The sequence below is a fragment of the Acomys russatus genome, chromosome 28 (genome assembly GCF_903995435.1).
Source record: "Acomys russatus chromosome 28, mAcoRus1.1, whole genome shotgun sequence".
NCBI lineage: Eukaryota > Metazoa > Chordata > Mammalia > Rodentia > Muridae > Acomys > Acomys russatus.
In genome coordinates, this window is record NC_067164.1 from 14,877,301 (window position 1) to 14,891,813 (window position 14,513).

Consider the following 14,513-nt stretch of genomic DNA (forward strand, 5'->3'; position numbering starts at 1 on the left):
TACATTAAGATTCAAACAGTAGCAAAATTACACTTATGGAATAGCAACGAACATAATTTTATGGTTGGGGGAATCACCCCAGCATTAGGAAGGCTGAGAACCGCTGCCCTGAGGCATTGGTGGGGAGCTGTTAGTTTTCCCTTCTGTGTATTTAGTTGTACTTGACTCTTTTTTTAAATGTTTGGGATTTGCTAGAATTTGCATAACTAGAAGGGAATCATACAAAAGATCCAACTTGATGTTCTCACCGAAGAGATGGCCAGACGAGCCTCCAAGAAGCGGAAGGGGTTTGCTCCAAACACTGGGTAGTCATTGGGGTAACCAGGGGAACGCCGTTCCTGGCCTAGTGCTCATTCCCGGAGGGCATGCTGTGTTGGTTCCCTCTGGAAGGAAGAGGAGTCTAGACAGAGATGAATGAGAGCCACAAGAGGCATCCTGAAGCATAAGAAATGGGAACTGAAGGGACAATAAAAATGTTGGCAAGGTCTTTAGATAGATGAGAGGGAAAGACTTCATCAGCCTGGGGGGGTCTCTCCCAGTGAATGACCCTTGGTGATAGTAGGACACACATCCCATTCAGAACATTGTCATATTATGGTGCAACTTATGGGACCAAGGGTCGTGGACCTAAATTTGTCATTCCGTGATTTCTAAGAAAGACATATTTTCAGAGATACACCGAGCCTGTTTTTCTTAGGTAATTGCTAATTAAATGGGCTCATCATTATTTTTTCAAAAGTGTGTCTCATAGATAACGCTGCACTGGAGAAGTGATAATGGACAAATAGCATAGTCTTGGGAAACAGGAAGGATGCTCTAATGTGGGGAACAAGAGTAGCACCTGTCTCTGTGCACCGTTAATTAGCTCTTGGGCTTTAGTGGGCTCACTGGAATCAAAGCCACTAAACCAAAACAATGTTTGTCATTCTTGGCTCTCAAAGCATGACTGTGGGTGAGGTGAAGATGGCACCTTTCTTTGCTGGATGCATATGGAAAACCACAAACAACCGTAATGATTTGGGACTTGGTCTTAGTTAGGCTAGCATGCCCCGTGTGGCATTTTCTCTAGTTCTTGGTGATTGCTGTAGTCCTATAGCACTCTAGCATCTCACTTACCTACACACAGAATGCCAAGGAAGAGAATCCTGTGAAACAATTCAAGATATTTCATTTGTGATTAGCCATGAGTACATTGACTAAATTGTGGATTATCTGTCTATAGACTATTATTATCTGTCTATGGACTAGTCTTCCTATTGCTCGGCCACGGTTAAGCCACTGCAGATAGAGAAGCCATAGCAGGGTCAGGGATGGACAATGTATTTGGAACAAGGGTATGAATGTGTGCATTTATGTGTCTCTCTGGCTGCCTCTCTGGCTGCATTTGCAAATCCCATTATCAATGAGTTGGATTAGCTATTGTTTTGTGTCTTCCAACTCTACTTCCCATTCAGTGGTGTACATGGCGACTGTAAGAGAAATAAAATGCTGTTAGTTCTCTGTGTTTGGCTTGCAGGTAGGTTTAGTCCAACCACATGTATATTGCACATTAAAATTCAGGGGTTGTTGGCTGTCAGGATGAGAGTGGAGGGGTTCTCACTGGGCAGCGCCAGCCTTCCCAGATCTTTTAAGCCTATTCAAGTTGCCTCCGTCCAGTAGAAGGCCTGGCAGACCTGGCTCCTGGGGTTGGCACTCACTTTGAGAACACTGGGGAAGCTGTGCCCAGAGCAGAGTGAAGGTTGCCAGGCACTTGCTTCTGGGCAGGATGAGGGAGGATAGAGTCTGGAAGGTGTTGCCTCTCACTGTATTCTGTTCAGTGGTTTTAAAGAGCCAGTAAAGGGACAAGTTAAGACTAGGTCTAAGTTGTCTCTTTGCTCTTGAGAACAGAGGGAGTTCACACGTCATTATCAGGGCTTCATGTGGATGGGAAAAGGAAAAAAAAAAGCTTTGTTTTTTCCCCTTTGGAAACGGAAGAGTACTTTTGTGTGCAAGACACAGTGGGAGGCAGGTTGTTCACTAAGATTGCTCATAGAAATTGTATCGAGATTTCTGTATAGATGTATTTTGTTTGTCAAATAGGATAGAAAATACTTTGTTGGGTCAGCATTAACATTACTTCGGAGAGTCAACCTGCCTGACTTGAGGCATTTTACAGACTGCAGTTTATGTAGGGAGCTGAACTCATTCTTGCTTGTTCATTAAGGCGAGGCTCTTAAAATACTGTTAAAAAGGGATTCTTGTCCTTTTAGCCTAGATATTTAAAAAGAATTTATGCCTAGTGAAAATAGAAGAGTTGCATGTGAGAATATTTACGAGTTCAGTTTTACCTCTGCCATCAACCGTTGATGGTGGAGATTATCATGGACACTAGATGTTACTGTGTAGCCTTGTGCCCTCCCTCACCTTTATTTAAAGCTACTTAATAACTGTTTGCTCACAGGGCCAGTTGGAGGCAGATGCACAATTTTTCTGAACTAAGGGATTGCCAGCATCTAGCTTTCTTTCTTTTTTGTTTATTCATAGCTGTTTGTTCTTGTGTACAGATTGCTATCCTTGTCATCACCTTCATCTGCGCTGTCATCACCCTTGAATATTGAAGGTGCTGCTCTCAGTGAAGACAGCAACAACAAGTTGAGGTTTCTTATTTAGTCCTGCTGGGGGACCTCAGATGGTCTTAAGATTCCTGGGCATCCCATGCAGTGCAGGACAAGAGAAATATTTCTCCGCTTTTTTTTGTATCAGAGAGAGAGAGAGAGAGAGAGAGAGAGAGAGAGAGAGAGAGAGAGAGAGAGAGAGAGAGAGAGTGTGTGTGTGTGTGTGTTCTGCTTTGTCTGAGGCAGGGTTTCTTCTGTTTTTGTCATATAGGCCAGTTAGCTGGCCTCGGAGCTTTTGGGGGATTCTCTTGCTCAGTATTCTATCTGTCCTCAGGAGTTCTGGAATTATAGATGCTCACCTTATTTATCTGACTTTCATCTGGGTTCTGGGGATTTGAACCTTGGTCTTCAAGCTTCCATAAGTGTTTTTATCTACCGAATCATCTTCCTGGACCCACCCTCTCTTAAAAACACAAACTTATTTTCTATGTGTTTACTTGTATACTTGGTCCTCAGGGTAATTGGTAGTGTTAATATTAAAATAAATTACTCACCAGTTTTCAATGTTATCTATAAATAATTTATATATGCAATATATAATTATCTGTTAATAAACATTTGCATTATTTTTCCATGTAAAAAAGTTTCCCCTTTCCATAACATAAAAATAGAAACCACTCTTGTCCCAAGAATCCATGTGTTTGAGTCTGGACCCTCATTCAAACATAAAGGGCTGGCTTACCCCCTGGTAACTTCAAAATTATATCATGGCTTCTGAAAACGATTTTCTTTTCATGAGCTGGTATTTATTGCTCCAGTAAATTAGCAATGCTACCCCTTATTAGAGCTGACTGTGGACATTATTTTGGACTTGTGTAGGCTAAACCAACAACTTATTTGTACTAACATGAAATATTTTGGATTATACAGGCTGGTCTGCTTCTTCTTATGTCAAATGCCACACACTCACCTCCATGGTACCCAGGCTTGATTTTATGATTCTAAACTCACTTATAAAAAAATATCACCAAGTTTTAAAAGGCCTTATAGCATGTTCGTTTGCAATTGAGCTCTCATCCAGGGTCTTTGTCCCTCTCCTACTTTTTTCCTTAAAGTGATAGCAAATCTCCATGTTGCTTCCTTACATCCCTCTTGGCAATAGCTACCAATTTGCTTTAAACATCTTGACACAAAACCAGGTTATGTAAGATCAGGAACTTACATTTCGGGAATGTTGCCGAGAATCAGCTCTGAAGGGAGAGTGTGAAGTGTTTGGGTTGTGGAGTCTCTGCTTCAAACTGGAGAGAACAGAAATGTGGTTGATTGTAGGAATAGCCACAAGAGCCGCGTATCTCGGTGTTTAGTTAGAGATGTGTGTGGGAGGCCGGAGGAATGTCTGCAGGTAGGAAAAGGTACATTTCTGGGGGGAGACTCTGTCTGTCCTTTGGCAGTCCTTTAGCTGGCTCATAGTATGGAGACTTCAAGTTAAAAAATGCGTATACAGCCTTCTTCTAAAATAGCTCAGGGTGAAGTGAAAACAACATTTGAGAAACAGGAAGAAGGAGGAGGACATGCCATGAAGTGCTGTACTCATCACAGGGTGGCCTGGGAGTTGTTTCTTACTTTCTTAGGAGGAAGGAAACCTAATTAGTTATGTGATTTACAGGATACATGTGGTGTGGTTTGGTGTGTGTGTGTGTGTGTGTGTGTGTGTGTGTGTGTGTGTATGAATGTGCACATTAGGAAGATGTTTGGTATCGAGCTTTATTACTGTATACCTTTAATACAGGGCCTCTCAATGAACCTGGGGCTTGCCAGTTTTTAGCTAGGCTGGCTGGCCAGCGGTCACCACAGTCCTGTTTCCGTTGGCCCTACCGCACCTGAATGGGTGATTATAGGCATATACAATCATGCTCTACCTGGTAAGCCATCTTGCTAACGCTGGAAATGTGTATTTTTAAAAATCTCCTCAGAACTGGCACTCAGCTCATGCTCTCATTGATTCCTGAGCGATTTTTCTCCTGTAGGATGCTCTGAACTGGGCGTTTGCTTACTGTTTTCAGCATCCCTGACTTCCTAAAATTTGCTTTCTTCATGTGCTAGTAGGAGCACAGAGATGCCCGAGAAGTGCACAGCAGTGATGAACACGTTCAGATGCTTATGAATGCTGTTGCATCTGTACATGTACCTTGTGCCATGTTTCCCAGGCAGGAGCTAATAGTTCCATTCTGCATACGGAGACATAGCTTGTTAACTGTCATGTCATCCATAGTTTTCATCTGGCTGGTGAAATTTTAATTTCTGGCTCGAGAGAGCCTTTGAGTCTTCCAACTTCTGAATCATCCTGTCGAAGTAGTATCTGCAAAAGCTGTCATTACTTGACTGGCTACAGAGTTACTAAGTGTTTGCCCTGCAAACATTGTAGCGATAGGAAGGTTGCAGTTAGGTTAGCCGTTTCTCGGGAATTGGGAGGCTTGGGAGCATCACAGAGCTCTCTGTAACTGGGGTGGAACCAAGGCTCACTAGTGATGATTCTGAAGATGAGAGGTACGAGCAGAGCTGTATTTTCTTCCCAGAAGTCCTGGCTGTAGTGTGGATTGTGAAGTATTCCCAAGACACTTGGAATGTGTCGGGAGCTCCCACCATCTGTCAAAGAGAGGCATGCAGGGTATTTACTTGAACGCATGATGCTGTGGTTCCTGCCAGATTGAAGATGAGATGCCCTATGACTACACACCTAAATGAATACTGTCAAACGTAGGCTCTAGTACTTTTACTTTATTGAACTGACTAGCATGAATATAAGCTTTATTTTAATATATTAATTAAACAATCATATATTTCTTAATTATAGCTTTATATAGAAATTAAAAAGTTAAATTAAACAAGTTTTATTATTTGTTTTTCTATCATCCTTAGAAGCAATTTTCATGAAATCGATAGCAGAGAAGTTTTTTGAGCCTAAATTTTTTTTTTGTAATAAATTATTAATTATCCCTGGTTTTTGAGCATCTTACTGTTTTATAGACTCTTGTGGGCTCTGAAAGCTTGCCTATCAAGTTCTTCCTTTACTTTTTACACATAGCACAATAGCTATACCTTCAACCTTTGCAGCTCCCCTAAGAGCTTACATCAATCGTCATAACATACCTCCAAGACAGAGAAAGCTATTTTAATGAAAACAAACACTGAGATTCACCTCTGGTATTCTCATCAGCAGTAGACTTTCCAGTAGTGTTGCTGTTTCTGTTGAGCACGATGACAGGAGTTATGTGGGAGCCGTGAGAACACGGCCCCCATCTTAGCTCATGTTACTCTTGGTGATTTGGTGACTCCGACAGTATAGCTTATTACATATTTGATTATCACTGTGTCAAAGCATGCCCACCTAAGCCAGGTCCTCCAATACAAGACTGTCTTGTTTGCTTCCCTTCAAGGGCAATGGTGTTGAAGTAGAGAGAGACTAGAAATCATTAGTGAAGTAACAAGCGCTGTCCCAACACTTCCAATGATTTCTTTTCCTTTATGAAAACATAAGACCAAAAGGGAGGGTTTAGGTGGCAGTATGATGTGGGAGGATGAGGATGAGAGGATGAGGACGAGGAGGATGAGGAGGATGCTGTGATCAGCTCAGGAACTTGATTCCTTGGGCATTTCTTGGGAGGCAGCATCCCAACAAGCCAGGCAATGGGGGTGCATGCCTTTAATTTCAGGCAGAGGAAGGCGGGTCTCTGAGTTCGACTCCAGCCTAGTCTACAGAGTGAGCTCCAGGACAGCCAAATATACATAGTGAGACCCTGTCTCAAAAAAGCCAAAACAACAACAAAAAAGAACCTCCACAACACTGGGCACTAGAGGATCATGGCTTCATAGAAGCCATCACCAAGTGTATATAAAAATGTCTGAGAGTGGGTATATGGGATGGCAGAGGGAACTGAGAGTGGCTGCAAATGGGCCTGAGAGATCTGCGTGGATTGGTAGAAAGGTTCTAGAATTAGATGGTGGTGGTGGTTGTGGAACACTGCATAAAATCATTGAATTATATACACTTAAGATAAGTGAGTTTTACAATTTGCAGATTATATCTTAGTTAACTAATAAACATGCCTGAAGTTTGTGATGGTACTAAAGGCGCCCCCATATCCTCTCGGCCAGAGAGGTGCTACAGGAAGGACTCTGAAGTGTAGCATCAAATCTGAAGGCTTTCTCATCTCTGAGTGGAACAGGGAAGGTGTGGAGGAGAAGCTGGGGTGATGCAGGCAAGCTAGATGTGCCACAGGGATGGTGCTGCTGTCACCACAATGAGGATGTTGGTGCCATGTTGGTGGTTAGGACAATCTAAGTCCTCAGCTGAAAGTACATCCCCCCTGCAGAGCTTGAGCTGTCTGAGCTGCTGCAACGTTTTCAGTAGTTTGAAAACAATATTTTATAGTCAGAAATCTTGGTTTTGAATCCTGTCAGCCCTTAGGGTCTGTCTTTTAAATGGCTTATCAGATGTACTACACAGCCTGTACCTTACCTGGTCAATCTTAGTGCATCACATCAGCGTGGCTTAGTGCACATTTGTTGTCATTTTTCTTGTTACTATTATTTAATAATGTGCAGAAAACATTTACCGTGACGTTTGAGACTTTTGACCCCCTCTCTGTGTTTATGGAGGTTCTGTAAGGCTCTGCTGACTTGTGTTGTAGAGAAGAAATAAAGCTGCAAGGCCTTTTAGTAAGGGGAGTGCAGGAAACAATTGACACTGTTTCTTAATTCACATTGTTTCTGAGACATTTCCTACTTCCTAGTACAATATAGCTTTCCCATGAGAACAATTTGCCTGCAAATGGTTAGACGACAAATTTCTCATTGGCACACGTCCTGTGGGGAGATTGTTCACTGTGCTTTGTAGTAACAGGTTGCTGTTTTTGCGTGCTGAGGGTGGGGCTCCTCTTCGTGGGAAGGTGTTCCAACTTCAAGTCAAGCATCAGCAGTCTGTGGTGCACTACCGCTGAGAGTTCTTTCTTCCATAGTTGCAGTCCTTTTCTTGAAGCTGTGTACGGATTCATTTAAACTGTCCATTCAAAGGAAAAATCTTGTGAATTATGGTGTTTTTAGGGGTGCCCGGCGAGCTCCATGGAAAGTAGTTCACAGCACTCGATACCGAGTTACGTGGTGCTATGTGATATTATCTCCGGAACTATAAAGTACCCTCAAAGAAAATTCTAGAAATGGGAAAGGAAACACTTAGATGAGATAGCCTAATCTAATTTGCAATAAAAGACTGTCCAAATTACTTCCGGAATGATGGTTCCCACATTCAGAAGTTATGCTGTATATAAAGTGAAAGTAAAAGTTTTTCAATTAAAAAAAAAAAAGATGTGGAACTTTGAGTTTCTTTTCCATCTTATCAGATTTTGTAAAATGGTATCTTGTCAGTTTCGCAGCGCCTTCCCTCCGGAGGCCTGGAAGCACTTAGGTCTGTGCTTTTTTTTTTTTTTTTTTCTCCTGCCCTTCTCTTAAGGCAGTTTTTGCTAGGCTGAGTCTTATTTTTATCACTGCAACAAGCAGCTTTTAGAAACTTTTGGAAATGAAAAAAGAAAAATGAGAATGGCGCTGTAGCTGACATTCGTTTTAGCGTTTCCTAGTTGTGAACATTTGAGTCCTTCTAAAATCTTCTCTCAAGTATGTCTTATTTTTCTCAGTTTGTCCCAGTTCTCAGTCTCTGTTCTGCTGATTGGATAAAAAAAAAGTTATAGTGTAAAACCTTGTCCCCAGCAGAATGACTTTTTGAACTTTTGATCTTTATTTTTTGCAGTGCAGCGGCTTCTTTCCCTTCGTTCTAGTCAATATAATCACATGCTGCAAGAAACTAGAGCAAAGCAGACCTGTGCGGGTTACCCACCTTAAGTCCCTCATCGTCTAAGAGGATGAGGCTGAGGTTCCGAGAGTTAAGGGCCTGGTAATGGAGCTCACTGGGGAGGGTATTTGCCTAGGATATGTGAAGTGCTGGGTTTCAGTAGAGAGTAAGCCACGCATGGTGATGCATACCTGGACTCCTAGAGCTTGGGAGATAGAGGCAGAAGGACAAGAAGTTCAAGCTCATCCTCTGCTTTATATCAAGTTTAGGTCAGCCGAGGCAACATGGGGCCCTGTCTCCATAAACAACAGCAACAACAACAACAACAAACAAACAAACAAACAAATGAACAAAAGATGTGTAATGAAGATGATGTAGAGAAAGGTTGACAGATCTGCGACCAGATTCAAAAAATTCTTAATTTCTCCTTTGGTATTCTCAGACTTTCATAAACCTGTGGCCTAACCTTTATGCCTGTGGGCAAGGAGCGTGAGGACACCTTCACCGAGCCATGTACCAGCCAGTGTGTGGAATTATTCTCTAGCCCAGTGACATTTGAAAAGGAATTCTATTTTTCAAGAATTCAATTTTTGCTGGCCTCAGTGGCACATGCTTTTATAATCCCAGCATTTGGGGAGGCAGAGGCAGAGGCAGAGGCAGGAGGATCTCTGTGAGTTCGAGTCTTGCTTGGTCTACAGAGCGAGTCCAGGACAGGAAAGGCTACACAGAGAAACTACGTCCCCCCAAACCAAAACCAAACCAAAACAAAGCAAAATTCAGTTCTTTGAGTTAGCCACACAACTGAGGGATAGGGTCATGCTCATAGACTTATCTGGCCTGTGGCTCTTATGTAGTTTTTGTGTAGAGATATCATGAGCTAAAATGACCGTTGAATTGTCTACTCTCCTTAGGTCACCACACCATCTACATTGGGGTCCATGTGCCCAAGAGCTACCGGAGAAGAAGACGTCACAAGAGAAAGGCAGGGCACAAGGAAAAGAAGGAAAAGGAAAGAATCTCTGAGAACTACTCAGACAAATCAGATGTGGAAAATGCAGATGAATCCAGCAGCAGCATCCTCAAGCCACTCAGTGAGTATCCTGGGCTCAGCACCAGGCCCTCGTGGCCAAGGTAGAGGGATTCAGGGATACCGGGGCGGTCTGTTTACTGGGTGATGTCCATGGATGCGCTTTTCTTGCTGACAAGCTGATCTAAGAGCTCATGTGGAAGTTTCTGAGTTGAGAGGGGAAAGATGTGAGAAAGTGCAGGCACAAATGGCAATTCTTCACCCTAATACCTGAGGTAGGGCAGAGTTTCACAGCCGATACGCAATTTAGCCACAGTAATCGACAGTTAGAGGCTCTTTCTTTGGGTTGATTTTGCTTTGATCCACGTTCTAATGAGACAGCAGGCTAAGATGAGGATAAGACGCATGCGTATGTTCATCTTCCAAACGCCACCGTCACAGGTGACATTTACCTGGCCTGTGGGCCAGGTCAGGGATTTACAGAGGAGTATCAGAGAAGCATTACACGGCACAGAGGGGAAGAGTGCTGGGTGACACAGCTTGCGAAAGGCTGACCATCGTATACAATGCTAAGACGGAATGGCTGGAGATCAAAGAGCACCCTTGGACTCAAGTGACGAGCAGACTGTGGGTTTGGGTGTGTATTTATGCTGCTCTCTGTTAGCCGAGTGTGGAGACACTTTGATATATGGGGAGCCTCATGGCTGGAGCAGGAATGGATGTGTACAGGGGAAACACATACTAGTTGTGGGAGATTCCTAAAGGGGACTTTCTTAGGGACAGCCTTCATGCTGGCCTAGCTCTGGGCATTCTTAGTCTCTTGCAGAAACCCAGACCCTGTAATAAAATGCATTATGGGTGGCACAGATAAAGATCAAGTTCAGTCATTGCAGGTGATGACAGGCCAAATTAGAACGACCGGCTCAGGGGTGTTGAAAAGTGAATTTACAGCGTTAAATTAAAGAGGGTGTGAAGTGTAGGGATGTGAGTCTTTTATAGTTTCAGCACTGGGGTAGAAGCAGGTGGCCCAGGAAGCTGGACAAGGTCTGCTCTAAGAGGAGTGGCACAGAGGGGCCACTGGATTAGTATTAAGTGCTGGAGAATCTGGAGGTGAACTTCTAATCTGAAAAGGGAGTAGAGTAAGTGTGAGATGTAGGGATGGGGGGTGGGGGCTAGGGGGATAGAGGACGGGTGACTAAAGCTATGCTCCTGTCATTATAATGCCTGGGGAACTTTTTCTAAAAAGACTCTTCATGATAATATCACCCAGAATAATAGTATCCGAGCCCTTGAAGTGCATATAAAAAAGGCTTACAACTGATGACTTGAAGAAAAAAAAGATAGTACCCTTTCTAAATAGATTACCATAGGCTCTCTCTGCTTACTGTCTATTTTGGCACAGTACCAGCCAGTATCACAGAGCGCCTCTGATGAGCTCCTCTTCTCAGCCCCTGCCCTCCCCACCTTCCGCCCCCTTCCCTCTCCTTTTCTCTCTCCCTCTCTTCCCCTTCTCTTTTCTCCCTTTTGAAGATGTCTCTTGTTCTTCAGCCAATAACAAGAGTGTGTCGTCACTGTCTATATTTGGGGGTGGGGTTCCACCTAAACCAAAGTGCCAAGGAATTTAGAGGTGATAATCAGCTACCAACTTTTTTTTTTTTTTTTTTTTTTTGAAAAGGCAAATGGTGTCAGTAACACTCAGGTAATTAGGAATGGGCAGCTCGGAAAGAGACAGTGTGCTAGTCATGGAATGAATGCTGTTGCTCTCTGTGGCATTTGGGAGGCAGTTTAAATATAGCGTGCAAATTAAGTGCTATAATTTGTTCAGGGGTCTCTTCCTGGGTATACTGTTTTGTGTCTTAAGCTAGGTTTTGGAAAGGTAGGCATGCTCTGGGCCAATTGTTCAGTGACCGTGGGTTTTCATGCAGCCCAGGTTGGCTCTGAGCTTGCTTGCTGTTTAGCGAAGAGGACCCTGAACTTCTGATCTTTCTGTCTCTACACCGCCCCCACTGCCACCCCCATCCCCCGCCCCCACCCCCAGGAGCTGGGATAGAGACCTGCTCTGTTTTATGTGATACTGTGTATTGAGCTGAGGACCTTGTGTTATGTCAGCTGGACACCAAATAAATTACAGCCCTAGTTGAGAGACTTTTTTTTTTTTTAAATGCTTTTTTCCTCCTACTGGTCATGAGAGTCTTGTCTTTAGTCATCCGGTTTGATGTGCAGGTGCTCTTAGAGATAGCCATCAGTTTCTCTGCAGCTTAGTCTGCAGGGTATGTAGGCAGGGAGTTGTCTTACCTGGTGGAGCTTTGGAAAGTCAGCGTGTGGCGCATTCAAGTTCAGGAGGGCTGACACCAGCATGCCAATGTTTTTATGAGAAAATGTACCTATGAAATACCTGCCTCATGTTCCACTGTCATCTCCCAAGAGTGGCCATGTCTTGACTTTAAGCCTTCTGAGTTCCTTACATCTGTAGACCCTTTGTGTCCCAAGGCGAGATGCTTACATGTGCTGCCTGGGACAAAGAAATCAAGCAACTCACAGATCAATAGTAACTCGACGAGAGGTGTCTCCAGGTCTTACTCCACTTTCACCTCCACAGGAAGCTCCACAGTGCCTTCTGTTGGCTCTCCGTCTAGACTCTGCCTGACTTTGTCTGCTTTTCAGCTTGGCTGCCCTGGCTTGGCCCAGAGCAGTGCCATGTCTTAGTTTGCTGTGAAGTCTTTCTCCAATCCGAGGCAGCATTGGTTGTGGTGAAGTACGAGCCAACCCATGTCACTCCTGTAGTGATCATTTCCCGTCAGTCTTACAGCAACATCTGTGCCATGCACTCCTGCACACAGTGTCCTCTCAGTCCTGCATTAGGCCACTGCCTCTTTGCTGGCTTTATTTCAATCGTGCTGACTTTAATGATCCTTGCTTCCAAGCTAGTTCCTACTCCACAGCCTTTGCATATGCAATCTAAGCTTCCCTGAATGGCCATGCCATTCTCATCTTTATTGACTTTTCCTTCCCTTCATCTTCTACCCTTAAAGTGCTGCCTCTTCACAGAGGCCTTTCTGGCCCCTCTAATGTTGCCTCCTCAGTGTTAGCCGTCTTCTGCCACTATTTGTTTCCTTCCTGACACATGTTTCCACTAACAGTTTTGTTTTGACTGAATGTTAGATCTTAAGCCCCACGGCAGCAAGCGAGGGTGACATGTGTCTTGCTCATTTACTGTGACTTCCTAGAGCTGTACCAGATCCAAAGAATATTTAATACACGCTCAATGAAGACTTGCATTTTGTCCTAGCACGTTATCTCTCTGTCTTGCCTCTCTCCACTGATACTCGAAATCTCACACTGACTTTTAATTACTCCGTTGGAAGGTGCCTCCTTATTTCAGCTGTTGCCGAAATGGTGTTTTGCTCCAAGTAGGTGACTCCCAAGTGTGTAGTATTGCCTGTTGGCTGTAGGTGGTGGAAGAAATTGGTCCACAGGGCAGATGCATTCATCGTGCGTTTGCAGAGATGCTCATCGTTGGATACGGAAGTCAGGCAACTCTGCCTAGAAGCCACTGTCAAGCAGCCCAGAGGCGTGAATCTTCAAAATGAGTTCTAAGAAGAATCAGCCATGGGGTTCCCAGTATTTAGATATGATGGGAAGATGACTTAATTGACAGGTTCATTTAGCTTAGAATAGCTATGCTGTTTCTCTCTTCCATCACTTCTGGTGTCAAGATAGGATTTCTAAAAAGTTGGTATGTGATTGGTCCTTACACGTTTGGAGCTGTGAGGACCCATCTGAAGCTTAGCAGCCTCCGAGGCTTTATGTGACTCCCGTTCTCAGGATGGTATCCCAGCTGGGGAATACAGAGAAAGACACATGCTTTTGTGATGGTGGCACACTGAGCCATGGGGAGAATGAGGCTGGGAAGAGAGAAAAGTGATGTGGGAGAACAGGCAGGAGGAGAGACAAGAGAATGAGGAGGCGGCGTGGAGTGGGTGGTGGAGAGAAAAGTTAGATTGTGCTCTTTCTTAAAAATAACCCTTTTTACCTCCTCCACCATGCACTTTCCCCCCCTAAGTTAGCAGCTGCCATCCTCTGAGGCATGCCCAAAATGCATGGAAAAGATAGTCCTGGCTGCTGGGACCCAGAAACACAGCCTAGCTCTCACTATTCATGGCTTTGGCCTCCACACAAAACATCTTGTTAGTGTCCTGAAAGGCTTCTCAGAGCCACGTTTGCTTGTGACTTCAGAGTCTGCTAAGTGGTGTCCATGTTAGGGGACACACGAATAATCTGAGCATCCTGCTCAGTGTTGTCGATGTGCTGTGTGGTTTGTTTCTGGACCTCCTAGAGCCCTCGTCAGTGCAGAGGTACTGGCTGCCTCCTGTCTGCAGGTCTGCCCGTGGTGGCTGCACAGTGCTCAGTCAGTAGGTGTAGACGGACAGTCTTGCATCCTTCTCTAACTGTTTTGGATGGGTACCAGAACGGACGGATTTGTGCAAGTGGACATTGTTCTGTGAGCCAGGAACAGTGGATGCCAGTCGGTGAACCAGCTAGATTCAGGAACCTGAAATAGAGAAACGGGCAGTTGCTTTTGTTTGGGGCATCCGGGTAAATGAACAGAGCAGCTTTTTACCAGAGCCAAGAATATTTGGTTTTTGCCACTTGACTTCCTCGTTCCCAGCACACCCCTGCGCCCTTCTGCCCTTCTCCAGCCTGACCATGCACTTTATTGGTTCACTACTTCTTTTACTTACTTTTCTTTCTTTTCTTTTGGTAATGTTTTTAGGCTTGCCCCTTAATTTTGATATCATAAAGTGAAATGCCTTTAATTTTCTGTGTGCCATTCACACACCCCACAGATTCACTGGTCTGCAGGAGAGAAGTCACTCTGTCAATTGTGTGAGGGGAAGTAGCCCCCGTCCTGTGTGAGGATCATAGACAGAGGCATACGGCTCCCTCCTTCATCCTCTTTCTCACTTTCTAGAAGTAGGAAGAACATTTTATATTTAGGTCTGAGAACAAGAGCTTATTATATTGAAAAGTAATTGGAGACTTAAAC

At 44.1% G+C, this 14,513-nt stretch overlaps 1 protein-coding gene across 6 annotated transcripts in view; it reads left to right on the forward strand.

The window, feature by feature from the left end:
• Slc4a4 (solute carrier family 4 member 4) overlaps positions 1–14,513 on the forward strand; it is a 321,412-nt gene that overhangs the window by 56,160 nt on the left and 250,739 nt on the right. For all 6 annotated transcript variants that reach the window (XM_051170376.1, XM_051170377.1, XM_051170378.1 and 3 more), the window contains one exon: positions 9,351–9,530. In XM_051170376.1, the coding sequence (XP_051026333.1) occupies positions 9,351–9,530 (180 nt within the window). The remainder of the gene's footprint in view (positions 1–9,350; positions 9,531–14,513) is intronic.